The sequence below is a fragment of the Rana temporaria genome, chromosome 4 (genome assembly GCF_905171775.1).
Source record: "Rana temporaria chromosome 4, aRanTem1.1, whole genome shotgun sequence".
NCBI classification, from domain to species: Eukaryota; Metazoa; Chordata; class Amphibia; order Anura; family Ranidae; genus Rana; species Rana temporaria.
In genome coordinates this window covers 443,143,232-443,159,554 of record NC_053492.1, presented here as the reverse complement: position 1 = coordinate 443,159,554, position 16,323 = coordinate 443,143,232, and the positions used below count along the sequence as shown (strand labels likewise).

General features: G+C 44.0%; 1 protein-coding gene across 1 annotated transcript in view; it reads left to right on the top strand.

Annotated features, from left to right (window-relative positions):
* HAAO (3-hydroxyanthranilate 3,4-dioxygenase) overlaps positions 1-16,323 on the top strand; it is a 64,831-nt gene that overhangs the window by 44,912 nt on the left and 3,596 nt on the right. The window contains exons 8-9 of the mRNA XM_040351529.1: positions 5,069-5,137; positions 14,187-14,269. Coding sequence (XP_040207463.1) covers positions 5,069-5,137; positions 14,187-14,269 — 152 coding nt within the window. The remainder of the gene's footprint in view (positions 1-5,068; positions 5,138-14,186; positions 14,270-16,323) is intronic.

The following is a 16,323-nucleotide window of genomic DNA, read 5'->3' as shown; positions in this document are numbered from 1 at the left end:
ATGTAAAAAATCTATAAATATTTATTCATAAAAGGGGATATACAAAGAAAATTGTATACATAACTTTGTGAAAAACCGTACAGTATCAGCATATTATCTCAGTACATATTATAAAGAATATTACAAAAAAGCTTATACTTATGCAGATATACTCATAACATGAGAACATATAGCACCAGAGGGTATATATAAACTTTTAATCCTTGAAACTGAGTTTGGTATGCGGAATGGTAGATTTTGCTTTTACTCTCGACATGTTTCTTTATCAGGAGCATACAGGTCTAATGATAAACATACATAACTTGTGTTATATTTGTTTATCATTAGACCTCTATTCTCCTGATGAAGTGTCCTATACGCGAAACATGTCGAGAGTAAAAGCAAAATCTACCATTCCGCATACCAAACTCAGTTTCAAGGATTAAAAGTTTATATATACCCTCTGGTGCTATATGTTCTCATGTTATGAGTATATCTGCATAAGTATAAGCTTTTTTGTAATATTCTTTATAATATGTACTGAGATAATATGCTGATACTGTACGGTTTTTCACAAAGTTATGTATACAATTTTCTTCGTATATCCCCTTTATGAATAAATATTTATAGATGTTTTACATTAATTACTTGTCCTGCCAAAAGTCCATTCTCTTTGTCCAGATTAATTCCCATTCTCATATTATCGGGACGTTGCTACACTCAAACAGTTGCATTCACAGTCGCCCTGTGTTTTATGTTTTTTTTGGCAAGGTTCACTTAAACAGGAATTGAAATTAGCTTGTTGAAAAACAGTAGCAAATGTATTGGTGACTCCCATTACAGCATTATTACATTTTACCAAAATGAGAAAACAAATTGCAGGGGGGCTACTTTGTTGTCCTCAAAGCCCCTTAAGATATTCAATAGAGATGAAGCAGAAAACTCCAGAGAGTTGTCCTCATTGCTGAAGTCCCAAAGATCTGAGCAGCTGAAATTAGAAGCCATCCTACTGATCTGTTTTACTAATGACAAATTAACATTTAATTGAAGACTAATGTTTTAACAATTACATCCTGCTAATATTATGAAATAATGTTACCCAAAGGATGTGGTATGTAAATTGAAATGCATTGATCCTTTCCTGGGAGTGAAGCCATTTCAAACTTTGGGCGAAGAGTCAAGGCGAGTTTAGGTGGCTGTCATAAAGTAACGATGAACAATGACTGGAGGACAAAGAAGAAAACAATGGCAAGGATACTCTACATAGAACGTGTTAGTGAAGTCTGTACAATGGCTGCTCATTGAGTGCTTTTGATGTCAAGGAAAAAATGAACGTTCGCTTCTGAGCGAGGAATTCATACACAGAAATATCTTTTCTTCCACGGTATACACAGACTGTGTGGGTGGAATGCAGTAAAATGTAGCCTTTACCGCCATCGTACACGGAACATAATAAATATTTATTTTATTCATTTTTACAGCTCCGAGAAATTTCTCCCAGCTTTATATTGGTCACAGACCATTTTTATCAGTCCTGGCTCTGAAAATAGTGTTAAGATTTATGTCTCCTCTGCAATTTTATAGACACACGCTAGGACCTGTTTTGGATGGGTGCCAGTTAAAGTTGCTCTCCAGGCAGATATCAAAGTTAAATAAAATGTATATTTATTATGTATCACCCTCTAGTGTGTGCTACTAGTAGTGGAAAAGTAGCAAAAAATTCTGTACATTTATATTTTTGATACACCTAATTTATTTGTATAAAGCCCTGTCCAAGTTTGTCTCCCCCCCCCTCCCCATTTTCTTATGGGATACCCTTGCTGAGCGCAGGAGCCATCTTTTTGTAAATTTTTCCAGCTGATTTTAGAAGCAGGTGAGTGTAGCTCCCTCTAGTGTGTGATACTAGTAGTGGCAGTGTAGGAAAAATACAGTGGAACCTCGGATTACGAGCATAATCCGTTCCAGGAGAATGCTCGTATTAAGGTGAGTTTCCCCATTGAAGTCAATGGAAACGAAAATAATTTGTTCCGCATTGACTTCAATGGCATGCAATACCACATGCGCCCAGAGGCAGGAGGGTGCCGGAGAGCCTCGGAAATGGCTGGAAAGGCCCGAGGACAGTTCGGCTGACCTCGACAAACCTCGGAAACCTCCCTCCCTGCCTTTCCGTGGATTTCCTAACGGCTGCGATCGGCTCCATGCATTTTGGCTCTGCTCGGCTCTGGCGCCCCCCCACCTTGGGCCAAACACGGTACTACACACCGCTTTGGCCGGAATCCTGCTCGTTTTGCGAGACAACACTTGCAAACCGAGTTAGGATCTTTTTCTCGTTAACCGTGTTACTCGCAATCCAAGGTTCCACTGTAGCTGGCTCTGGATTAGACCTGAGTCAATGAATTGGGTCAGGGTTACTAGAGGAAAGGGCTAGATGACTCAACCTGACAGCTCTCTGATACCTCCCCCCTGTTTCCTTGGTTCCACACTCTACCCACCTCCCAGTAGTGCCCTTTTTAGAGAATACAGAGCCAAGTATCATTTTGTAGGGCTAAGTCATTTGTTAATGATAACAAGAAAAGTAGTAAAATTTAAATACCAACCCAGAAGCAACAAAAGATTTCCCAGTAGCCAGCATCAATAGACTCTCCATCAGATAGCAACAATAGATCCCCTTGTTCAACAGTAGATTTCTTCCAGCAGCGATTAACGCCCAAGCAAAAATAGATCACCCAGCATTAACCCCTTGCCGACCAGTGCACGATGATATATGTCGGCACAATGGCACAGCTGGGCAATTGGGTGTACCTGTACATCCCCTTTAAATAGCGGTTTACTCCGTGAGCGTGCCCACAGGTCCAGTGAACTCGATGTCCGCCAGGGGGCGGCGATCGTGACACGGAGTGGAAGAACGGGGATATTTACCTGTTATGCCTAGCAACATTACAGGGATCTACTTCTCCCTGTCATCGGGAGCAGTGATCATGTTGTAGTGAGCCCATCCCCCAAAGTTAGAACGCAGTGAGGGAACAAGTTAACCATAATCGCACCCTAGTGTTTAACCCCTTCCCTGCCAGTGTCAATTACATAGTAATTAGTGCGTTTTTTTTTGCACTGATCGCTGTATAAATGTGAATGGTCCCAAAATAGTGTCAAATGTGTCCGCCGCAATGTCGCAGTCATGATAAAAACTGCCATTACTAATAAAAAAAAATAATAATACAAATGCCATAAATCTATCCCCTATTTTGTAGACACTATGGGCCAGATTCACGAAAATTTACGGCGGCGTAACGTATCCCCTTTACGTTACACCGCCGCAAGTTTTCCACGTAAGTGCTTGATTCACAAAGCACTTGCGTGTAAACTTGCGGCGGCGTAGCGTAAAGCCGCCCGGCGAAAGCCCGCCTAATTCAAATGGGGCGTGTACCATTTAAATTAGGCGCGCTCCTGCGCCGAACGTTCTGCGCATGCTCCGTTAGGAAATTTCCCGCCGTGCTTTGCGCGAAATTACGGCGCCCCAACGTATTTTTTGAACAGCGACGTGCGTAACGTACTTTCGTATTCCCGGACGTCTTACGCAAAAAAATAAAAAAAATTAAAATTCGACGCGGGAACGACGGCCATACTTTAACATGGATGGTGTAATTTTACACCACCTAAAGAGGACTCGTAACATTGCGACGGGAAAAGCCAAAGAGCGACGACGTAAGCGATTGCGACGAACTCGTGTATCTTCGTGGATCGCCGTAAACATCTAATTTGCATACCCGACGCAGGAAAACAACGCAAACTCCACCCAGCGGCCGCCGGAAAATTACACCTACGATCCGAAGGCGTACGAAGCCGTACGCCTGTCGGATCTTAGCCAAAAGCCGTCGTATCTTTGTTTGTGAATTACAAATAAAAATACGACGCGCCAAATTTGAAAGTACGCCGGAGTATCAGCAGATACTCCGGCGTACTTTTTCTGTGAATCTGGCTCTATAACTTTTGCGCAAACCAATCAATATACGCTTATTGCGGGGTTTCTTTTGTTTTTTTACCAAAAACATGTAGAAGAATACATATTGGCCTAAACTGCGAAAGAAATTCTTTTTTTTATATATTTTTTGGAGATATTTATTATAGCAAAAAGTAAAAAAATAGAGCTTTTTTAAAAAAATGTTTCGCTCTTTTTGTTTATAGCGCAAAAAATAAAAACCACATAGGGGTTTAAATACCACCAAAAGAAAGCTCTATTTGTTCGAAAAAAGGACATCAATTTTGTTTGGGTGCAACGTCACACGACCGCGCAATTATCAGTTAAAACGGCGCAGTGCCGAATCACAAAAAGTGCTCTGGTCAGGAAGGGGGTAAATTCTTCTAGGGCTGAAGTGGTTAATAGACTCTGTCCAGCACCCCTGTCCAATTACATACATTCAGAGCTGGAGGTGCCGAAACTGCTTCCCCCACGTTCCTGCTGAAAAAAAGCCCTGCCCCTACTCCATCACCAGTTATCATCCCCTAATAAAATGGGGGGGGGGGGCAGACATGTGCGCTGCCGAAAAATGTGTTAATTTTCGTTTTTGTTTCACTTGTATCGAAATTCTGGAAATTCTGAAATTCCAAAATTCGAAATTCTGAAATTAAAAAATTTGGAATTCGAAAATCCAATTTTTCGAATATAGAATTTTCGAAATTTTTGAATTTCCGAAATGTTAAACTTCCTGAAATTTCGAATTTCCGAAATCTCAAATGTTCTAATTTCCAAAATTCCGAATTTCAAAATTCCAAAATTCATTAAACTAATTTGGAACTAAACGAATTGCACATGTCTAGTGGGGGGACCCTAACTCTGCAGCTCTTATGAGGGGTGTGCTACATTATATAGTGTAGAAATATAAATTGACTTACAGTAGCATCAGTCTCTTGGAGTCTACTGCACTATATGCACAAAGGGGCTCATAGAGGTGGACAGATAAGAAGCACAGGGGAGCCAAATGTTGTGTTATAACCTGGCACCTGGCAAGAATATTTAAGCACTTAACCACCATGCCACCCATAATGTTGTCTTAATAACTCCTTTACAATAAACCTGTGTTTTGTGTTTCAGGCTGCGATGTATGGATCTGGAGAAATCAAACATGATGCATCAGACACGGATACGTGGATTTGGCAACTGGTGCGTTTAAATGTAGCATGTTAAGATATGTAAGAAAAACACTCCAGCATTCAATCGGCCACACATCCAATGGTGTCACCGTAATGCTTTGCTCAATGCAGCCCTCCTCAGATAAGGAAATCTCCAGAAAACTGTAGAGACACACAGGAGGGCGAATACGCCTAGTGCATTACTACCATTACATTTTATTGAATAAGAATATCTTAGTGTACTCACAAACATAGTAAGAAACAAGCACATCAAAAGACAACTACAGCCACAAGGCACAGGTGCTTATCCAAACATGACACTGTTGAAACTAACATGTTTCGGGGGTCGTGCCACCTTCCTCAGAGCCCTGGAGTTGTCTTTTGATGCACTTGTTTTGTAGTACTTTTGGTGAGTACACAAACATATTCTTATTCAATGGAATGTAATGGTGGTAATGCGCTAGGCGTTTTCACATTCACAGAATGTGACAGCAATCAAGAGGAGAAGATCCCACACTTGCTGTCAAAATGGGGATGGGGGGGGCAGGTGCTGGTGTATCTGTAACCTAAATATGAGTGTAACATGTTACAAAAGGTGAACTTATTTTTTAATTATGCAGAGACCCTCTATAAAGTGTTGTCCCATGTTACTACATAACTTCCTCGAAGTATGTGGCATTTAGGGGGCACACTGCCTGAGTCATCTCCACTGGTCCAGCATACCTCTGCCACCTCACTCCCAGTGACAGAATGGGGTACCGACAAGCACTACCGCGGACCTCATGTATACGCACACTTCACTCCATTACTCTCCTGTACCATGCCACTAGGTCTATTGGGTCTCCGTACCGCGGGTTCAATCCCGGTTACTTTGGGGAACCAACTGCTAGGGAGGGAGCCAGATCACTGCCCACCCTTGGTGAAGGATCTGTCACCTTCACCAGGTACCATGCTCTATGACTGGCTGCTATACACTTTTTGCCAGTTCATGGCTACCCATAGCAACTGCTCTCCAACTCTCCTCTTGAGTTAACCTTTGTAGTAGCTCTCCTTACTTCATAGCTTTACAGGCCCTGTTCTGCAGATACGCCTCTAACCACCATGCACCCTCTGTCCAGAACCCGCACTTTTCAAAACCCCTTAGCTCACCCAGTCACCAGCCGTAACACAGTGTAGGGTGAACAACATCAAATCTCCTTTTATTATCACACATGTACACAGATATCCAACTCCGAGACACTTCCCCCCACCCTTGGATTCAGGGCGGGTTAAACTGTTCTATGATAATAGACACACAGGTCAGGTGAATTCAAACTTATCAGTTAACAGTCTTATCAGCAAAGGGGCCGCTGAAGGAGTCCCCTCCCCTCTTTCCTCACAGCAAACACACTTACACATCCCATAATATTTGAGACAGACAGCCACAATAGAACATTGAATAACTTCAGACCAGACTTTAGTTAACAGCTTTACTGAATATTCAGCAACACAGTACACCAGCATACTGTACATGAAACAGAGTTAAGGCGATTAAGTTCGCATTTGTTGCGCTATACAAGTCACTCACTCACTCAGAGTCCAGCCCTAACTAATGCAGGCTGCCCAGGTTCATACATTCTATAGAAGTGTAGCACTACCCCCGGAGGAGCTGCTGGTTGTTTTGGGTGGCACGATTACCTCATGGCTACGTATGATGCGTATTGCATTTGGTAGAAGTAAAGGAATGTCCGCAACAGGTGCTCTTTGCTGTGCTCTTTATTACCCAGCCGGGTAAAAACAATAAACTTGTGGTGAGGAAAGTAAAGTTGAAGAAGAAGGGAGAATAGCAGATTCAGGCGTGAGGATAGGAACAGTCCTGCTCCCAAGTGTAACACTTCTTTGCGCCTCTCCTGCCTGAGTGGGTTTAGTGTACCCGGACAGGCCTCTCTCACTGACCTGGCAGCCGGAGTATCACTCGAACATTTGTAGGATAAAGTCCCTGCCACAGACCCTCCTTGGTGAACTTGAGCTTGAGGAAAAGTCTCTGCCACAGACCCTCTCTGACTTGTAGTTATGGAGGCAATCCTCCTTAGATAAATGACGCCTGGATCTCCTTCAACTTGTCGCCCAGGTACCAACTGACAGGTAATCAATCCTTCAGTATACAGCTACCTTGATCCCCGGTGGTTTGTCGAGGCCCTTTTGGATCGCCAGCCTCTCAATTGCGCTCCACAGACAGACTCCCCACCAAACAGCAATACAGCTTGGTATCCTCAAAGGTGGTAACCCAGTCACTCACTGGGTCCCCATCGCTGCTCAGATGCTCCGGGCCAACATGGTCCCGGAACCAGGAACACCATGTGGCACGCACACCCTGGCCAGGTAGGCCATAACGCCGGGGCGCCGTTATGTGGTCACCCTAAAGGTGGGTGCCACACTCAAACACCAAGGCCAAACCCTCCTGATTGGCTGCTGGGAAAGAGCACCCAAACCTCGACTCCACTGCCGCCACCTGCAGCACCGGGGTTGGAAGAACACCCCAACACAACAGAAAAGCACCCACAGCACAGCCAAGCTGAGACAGAGACCCTGTTTTACACTTAACAATTTGGATCAGAGTTCAACTACACTCTGATCTCCCTCTAAATTTAACTAGCACCGGTACCATAAAGTACACAGGCGCTACAGAAGCAAAATCCATTCAGCAACCCAAACACACTAATAGTAGGATTCTAGTGCAGGAAGGAACCCAGCAGGGTGACCCAGGAGGCGGCCACGTGCTCCAGTTGGACTGCATGGTGCAGACCTTCCTCTTTAAATCCCATGTGGAAGAGAAAGCTTGCTCTGAGCCCTCCCCTGGTATTTACGTGGCTTACGGCAGGGGGCAGGACTCATGAAGCCCAGTAAAGAGTCTAGACTCAGTTAACCCCTTCCTATCAAGGGTTCCTCCAGGTTAAATGTGCTTATAAAGGTTGATCTAATTTTTGCAAGAGATGCAGCAGTTCCAGTGATGCATACCTCCCAACTGTCCCTGATTTCAAGGGACTGTCCCTGATTTGGAGCAATGTCCCTCTGTCCCTCATTCTCCTCATTTGTCCCTCATTTTGGTCTGATCTATAGGGATGTATATAACATGCACTTTTTATCTATCAAAAAGTGTTTCCCAGTGCTAAACCTTTCATCTGATTTCTAAATTGCCGCATTTGTAAATTCCGAAAGCCAATATAAAGAAATAGTAGTGGTAAAAAAAGCACTTGTGGGTTTAACCAATCTTTTTTTTTTTGTACAATTCTCCTTTAAGGGGGCGTGGCAAGGGGTGTGTCCTATGCCTACATACTTTTGCTGATAGGTGTCCCTCATTCCCATCTCAGAAAGTTGGGAGGTATGGTGATGACTTCTTACTGGTGCCAGTGGGGTGGGGATTTGGCACTGTAGGACTTCCCTAGGAGACAACATGACTATGGTAAGACAGATCCAACTGCCTATTGCCATAATACCAAACTCCACACTTAACCTACAAATAACCAGGCAACACCCATTTTGGAGTAAATTGGCCACATCAGCCATTTTATTAACATATTAACCATAACATTTTATTTACAAAAACAACCCTTCACAGATACATTGTCACTCCATTGAGGATCATTGAAGGCACTGACCAAATTTCCTTCATATCAGCGTGGCCACCCAAGGTCCCCAGACAGAAAGTGCAGAATCAAGGACAATACCACTCTGCACCTTCCCACACTGATACCCATCTCCCGATGCCAGTTAAACCTTGGTTAACTGGCATGAACCAAGGATCCCTTACTTATGCCAAATTGGTCTAAATTTTTACTGCCTTCAAAGATCCCCAACCGCTAACTCCTAACCCAAACACACAATAAATATACAAGAAAAACATATAAATTACGGCGGGTGGGTGGGAGCTCCTTCTTCTCTTGCTGACCTCCAGACCCCCAGGCCCCTCCTACCCTGGGAAAAACAAATTCAGGCCACCCCCTGATCTGACAAACTACACTCCCCTTAAATTAACCCCTGTAAGTGCTGCTTCCCTGCTACCTAGTATTGCCAGCCCTGCACCCAATACTACGTATTGCTATGGGCTTCTCTCTTCTGGTGAGAAAGGCTTGTTGTCACACCCAATATGTTGGAAAATCTCTGTGCAGGTAGGCACCAATCTTCCATTTTTCAGTAGAGAAAGAGAAACAAAGTGTTCTGCGTATGTAAATCTGATTGGCTAAGAGAAATTTACAATTAGGAACTAGTTGGGAGGCAGAAGAGGACAAACTAATATCACCAACCTTTGCTGGTAGTGAGATACACTATATTACCAAAAGTATTGGGACACCTGCCTTTCCACACACCTGGGGCCAGGTTCAGATACAAGATACGACGGCGTATCTTCAGATACGCTTTTGTATCTCTGAGTGCGGGCCGTCGTATCTATGCGCCTGATTCAGAGAATCAGTTACGCATAGATTTCCCTAAGATCCGACCGGCGTAAGTGTCTTACACAGTGGCGGCCCGTCCATAGGGGCGCCCGGGCGCCGCCCCCCATCCCACAGTCAGTAAAAAAAAAAAAAAAAAAAAAAAATTTTTTTTAAATCTGTCCCTTTAAGAATTTTTTTTTTCCCAAAAAAGGGCCTTATGGGCTCTATGTCCGCGCGCCGGACGCCGGGAACAGTCCTGTAAGAGTAGCGCCACGTCTGTGCAATCACGGGATTGCAGACGCGGCGCTACATTGGCACAAAAAATATGCCTTTGTGGCGCTCTCCATCGCGCCATTTGCTTCCGGCGCGATGGAGTGTATAGTTATGGCCAGGCGGGTGCATACACTGTCTGTGTGCACCCGCCCGTCTCTGTGCTCGTTCCGACGTCACTTGAAAAACAGGAAGTGACGTCGGGTCAGCTAGAGCTCAGTGCGCCCGACCGTGGACGAGGTAAGCTTGCCTGTCTCTACTTCGGCTGCCGCATCACAGCTGCATCCAACCCCTCCCGCGATTTGCGATTTCCACAAAGTATGTTCGTATTCGGCCGGCCGGCCCCCCCCCCGCTTATTCAAATAAATTTTTTCAATTGATTATTCGGCGGCACAACCCCCCCCCGCTTATTCAAAGGCTTTTTTTTGCATTTAATATTCGGCGGCCCCCCCCACCCCCCGCTTATTCAGTCTTTTTTTTTATCTAATATTCGGCGGCTGGCATCCACCCTCCACCCCCCCTGCTTAATCCAATTTCTTTTTTATATATTTTTGTAATATTTTTTTAAAATATTTTTTAATATTTAATATTCAGCGAAAATAATGCCAGGCAACAACCCCCCCCCCCCCAATCAATGTTTTTTTTTATTTAATATTATTTAAATATATTAAGCTTATTAACAGTTTATTTTTTATATTTGATTCAATTTAGCATTAAGTATAAAAAAGTTTTTTTTTTTAATAACTGGGGGGGGGGGTGGTCTGGTGGGGTAGTGTTACCGCCCGCTGTAGTGTTACTTGTGCTGTAATGAATTTTTACATAGAAAATAAATGTTGTTAATAAATGGGTAAATGAATTATAAAAAAAAGATTTTTCCAATAACGGTTATTAAAAAAATCTTTTTTTTATAATTCATTTACCCATTTATTAACAACATTTCTTTTCTATGTAAAAAATCATTACAGCACAAATAGCGGGCGGTAACACTACCCCACCAGACCACCCCACCCCCCCCCCCAGTTATTAAAAAAAAAAAAACTTTTTTTATACTTAATGTGCAGGGAAAATATCGGCCGTCAACACCACCCCCCGCTTGCAAATTGTCCTGCGACTTGGGACTGGAAAGTTGCAGGATAAGTTGGACCCGATGATTTCCAATGAGAACTGTTCATATCTGTGCAACTTTGAAGTAGTCCCTGCATTACTTTTGTCCCACTTTGATGTGACTTGAGTCCATAGACCTCCAGAATACATAGGCATTGCTTCAAGTCGCTGCAAAATCGCACCAAAAAATTGTGGCAGAATCTTGCGACTTTCAGGCTAATGCAGTCTGAAAGTTGCACAATTCTACTGCAATTCTGATGTGACTGTAAGCAATGCCTGTGTATTCTCGAGGTCTATGGACCTCAAGTTGCATCAAAGTGGGACCAAAGTAATGCAGGGACTACTTTGAAGTCGCACAGATATGAACGGTTCTCATTGGAAATCATGGGGTACGACTTGTCATGCAACATTTAAGTCCCAAGTCGCAGGACAAGTAATTCCTGCAGTCTCTGGTAATCTTGTGTAGTATGTCCGCAGTCTCTGGTAATCTTGTGCAGTATGTCCGCAGTCTCTGGTAATCTTGTGTAGTATGTCCGCAGTCTCTGGTAATCTTGTGTAGTATGTCCGCAGTCTCTGGTAATCTTTTGCAGTATGTCCGCAGTCTCTGGTAATCTCCTGCAGTATGTCCGCAGTCTCTGGTAATCTCCTGCAGTATGTCTGCAGTCTCTGGTAATCTTGTGCAGTATGTCCGCAGTCTCTGGTAATCTTGTGCAGTATGTCCGCAGTCTCTGGTAATCTCCTGCAGTATGTTTGCAGTCTCTGGTAATCTCCTGCAGTATGTCCGCAGTCTCTGGTAATCTCCTGCTGTATGTCCGCAGTCTCTGGTAATCTTTTGCAGTATGTCCGCAGTCTCTGGTAATCTCCTGCAGTATGTCCGCAGTCTCTGGTAATCTCCTGCAGTATGTCCGCAGTATGTCCGCAGTCTCTGGTAATCTTCTGCAGTATGTCCGCAGTCTCTGGTACTCTTGTGCAGTATGTCCGCAGTCTCTGGTAATCTTGTGCAGTATGTCCGCAGTCTCTGGTAATCATGTGCAGTATGTCCGCAGTCTCTGGTAATCCTGTGCAGTATGTCCGCAGTCTCTGGTAATCTTGTGCAGTATGTCCGCAGTCTCTGGTAATCCTGTGCAGTATGTCCGCAGTCTCTGGTAATCCTGTGCAGTATGTCCGCAGTCTCTGGTAATCTTGTGCAGTATGTCCGCAGTCTCTGGTAATCCTGTGCAGTATGTCCGCAGTCTCTGGTAATCTTGTGCAGTATGTCCGCAGTCTCTGGTAATCTCCTGCCCATTTCGAGTACTTCATTACTAACAGTGTCATATTTTAGTTTGTTTGCACCGATCTGTAAGGCTGCGCTATATACCATGATTTGTGATGCTGGGGCTATATACTCTGTGCTGTGACGCTGAGCTGTATACTCCTGACATTGAGTGGAATACAGGGGACGGAGTGGTGGATTCTATAAGGGGTGTGGCTTATGAGAAGTGGGAGGGACCAAATGTGGAAGGGCGGGGTATTGCGCCCCCCCATCATAAAACTTCACCAGCCGCCACTGGTCTTACACCGTCGTATCTTAGGCTGCATATTTACGCTGGCCGCTAGGTGGCGCTTCCGTATAGTTAAGTGAGGAATATGCTAATTAGGAATTTACGCTGATTCAGAAACGTACGTCCCGCCGGCGCATTTTTTTACGTCGTTTACGTTAGGCCTTTTTTCGGCGTATAGTTACCCCTCCTATATGAGGCGTAGCTAATGTTAAGTATGGACGTCGTTCCCGCGCCGAGTTTTGAAAATTTTACGTTGTTTGCGTAAGTCGTTCGCGAATAGGGCTGGACGTAATTTACGTTCACGTCGAATCCAATACGTCCTTGCGGCGTACTTTGGAGCAATGCACACTGGGATATTTCACGGACGGCGCATGCGCCGTTCACAAAAAACGTAAAATACGCGGGGTCATCTTAAATTTAAATAAAACACACCCACAACATCCCCATTTGAATTAGGCGGGCTTACGCCGCCTCACATACGTTACGCCGCCGTAACTAAGGGCGCAAGTTCCTTCTGCATACGGAACTTGCGCCCAAAGTTACAGCGGTGTAACGTATCTGAGATACGTTATGCCCGCAGATAGACGAATCTATCTGAATCCGGGCCATAAACTTTAGTGCCATCCCAGTCTTAGTCCGTAGGTTTCAATATTGAGTTGGCCCACCCTTTGCAGCTATAACAGCTTTAACTCTTCTGGGAAGGCTGTCCACAATGTTTAGGAGTGTCTATGGGAATGTTTGACCATTCTTCCAGAAGCGCATTTGTGAGGTCAGGCACCGATGTTGGACGAGAAGGCCTGGCTCAAAGTCTCTGCTCTAAGGCTGCATTCACACCTAAGCGACAGCCGCGTACGCGTGTAGCGGCAGATTTGCCGCGATTACAAATGTTTCTTTTTTTTTTCTAAAGTATTCCCATTGCTGTCTATGGGAAAACGCGCCTGTCGCGTGAAAAAAAGGGTCCGGGACTTTTTTTCAGGCGACAGGCGTTGCGCGTCTATGAGATGTGAACCATCTCCATAGACGGCAATGGGAATTCTCCCCTCTAGCGACAGAAGCGTCCCGCGTCGGGCGTTTTGTCGCTTAGGTGTGAATGGGGTCTAATTCATCCCAAAGTTGTTCTATCGGGTTGAGGTCAGGACTCTGTCCTGAATCATTTATTGGAGGGGGGATTATGGTGTGGGGTTGTTTTTCAGGGGCTGGGTTTTGCCCCTTAGTTCCAGTGAAGGGAACTCTTAAGGCATCAGCATACCAAGACATTTTGGACAATTTCATGCTCTCAACTTTGTGGGAACAGTTGCAACATGACTGCACACCAGTCCACAAACAAGATCCATAAAGACATGAATGAGCGAGTTTGGGGCACAGAGATTTTGGCCTCAACCTGATAGAATACCTATGTGATGAATTGGAGCAGAGACTGCTAGCCAGGCCTTCTCATCCACATCAGTGCCTGACCTTCCAAATGCACTTTTGGAAGAATGGTCAAACATTCCCATAGACACACTCCTAAACCTTGAGGACAGCCTTCCCAGAAGAGTTGAAGCTGTTATAGCTGCAAATGGTGGGCCAACTCAATATTGAACCCTATGGACTAAAACTGGGATGCCATTAAAGTTCATGTGTATGTAAAAGCAGGCGTCCCAATACTTTTGGTAATATAGTGTATGTAATTTGCTCACGTGGCTTACCTTTTGTATGTTTGGATGAGATATTTCCTAAACTTTTAGTCTATTATGTTGTATTATTATTACAGGAGGGGTCCTCTGTCATATTTCTTGGTGATAAAGTTGTGTCATTGTCCAATGGGGACAGCCTTCTCATCCCAGAAAAGACTCAGTAAGTACAAAAATAGTATAAAGATGCTGAATGTAAAAAAACTGTTTTAAGTTATTTGTGTTTTAATTGTCAGGCTTGGAGCTATTAAGGTCGGGTTCCCACCTGTGTGCTCTGCAAGACGCGTTTTGCAGGGACACAGCAGCTTATTCATATTTATATGAATGGGCTGCCGTACATCCTGGAAATGCAGGAAAGGGTCTCTCTGCTCCATCTTGTGCAGGCCACAGCGTGCGGACCACAGGGTCAAACAGCATGCAATGCCATCCACTCTATGTTGCATTATAAATGTGGGAGTGACAATGTTAAAAAAAACATGCACGTGAGCTCTCTGTGTGTCTGTAATTGATGTACCTGTTTGTATCTGTGTCATATCTAATTATTGTTTAGCTCTTACCTGCAGAGCACTAGACTGAGAATCCCAGGGATTGTGGGATATATAGTTTCTTCATAGGAAATGTCAGTTCTTACACTACAGACCTGCATTGCTCTGATGAGGAAAGTGGCAGGGTCTGCATCCCTTTTTAGACACAATTTACTTTTGGGAATATATCAGCAAAAACAACATTTTTGTTGCAGAGGATGTCCAAAGTCTGACTTGTATCTTAGTGCAGACTTCTGGTAAAATCAGTAAGCCAATCACACAAGCAGGAAGTGACATTTCTGGGGGGGTACAGAACACATTCAGGTTGCAGATTGAAAGGGAAAGATAATTTTTAATAACATTCAATTACAATATGACTTGTGTTGCACATTTATACACTATAATATTATTATTTTATGTTGCTATTTTTTTCCCCTTTTAAAAGTTACACTTTAAATCTGGCTCTAATGTAGAATGAACAGTAAACTCAAATGCAATGTCTTGTCTTGCCATTGTTGTTCAGTGTTTCGTGCAATTTTTCTTTAACATTTTTTTATGTATCAAAAAATAATTGCAATGTTATTCTATAACATATTTACATCGGTATTACTGTCTAGCTATTTGATGCACGAAGCCTAATGTATTTTTATTTATACATTTTAAAAAAGCAGTAAAAGTGACAATAAATATTAAATGATCAAAAGTGTTGATCTGTCAGGAGCTGCAATTTGTTGGGTGCAAAAGACCTCACTAAACTCTCATGCCGCGTACTGTACACACGATCATTATTCGGCTTGTAAAAAACAAAGGGCTAGATTCAGAGAGAATTTACGTTGGCGTAAATTCAAATCTGCGCCGGCGTATCATCTTTCTGTATTCAGAAAGCAAGATACACCGACATTAGCCTAAGATGCGACTGGCGTAAGTCTCTTACACTGTCGTATCTTAGAGTCCATATTTACGCTGGCCGCTAGGTGGCGCTTCCATCGTTTTAGGCGTAGAATATGCAAATGACTAGATACGCCGATTCACAAATTTACGTATGCCCGGCGCTATTTTTTTATGTCGTTTACGTTAGGTTTTTTCGGCGTAAGTTTACTCCTGCTAATTAGGAGGCGCAAGCAATGTTAACCACTTGCCGCCCGCCAATGACATATTGACGGCGGCAAAGTGGTTGTCTGATCCTGACCGGACGTCATATGACGTCCTCAGGATTCTGAGCCGCTGCGCGCCCCCGGGGGCGCGCATCGCGGCGATCGTTGTTGCGGGGTGTCAGTCTGACACCCTGCAACACCGATCTTGGTAAAGAGTCTCTCACGGAGACTCTTTACCACGTGATCAGCCGTGTCGAATCACGGCTGTTCACGGTGTAAACAGGAAAAGCCGTTGTCGGCTCTTCCTCACTCGCGTCTGACAGACGCGAGTAGAGGAGAGCCGATCTGCGGCTCTCCTGACAGGGGGGGTTCGCGCTGATTGTTTATCAGCGCAGCCCCCCCTCGGATCGCCACATGGACCACCAGGGATGCCCACCCTGGACCACCAGGGTGGGCAAAAAAAAAAAAAAGTCTGTAAAAAAAAAAAAAAAAAAGTCTGTCAAAAAAAAAAAAAAAAGCATTAAAAAAAAAAAAGATGCCAATCAGCGCCCACAAATGGGCACTGACTGGCAACATAGCTAAATCAGTGCCGCCCCAGT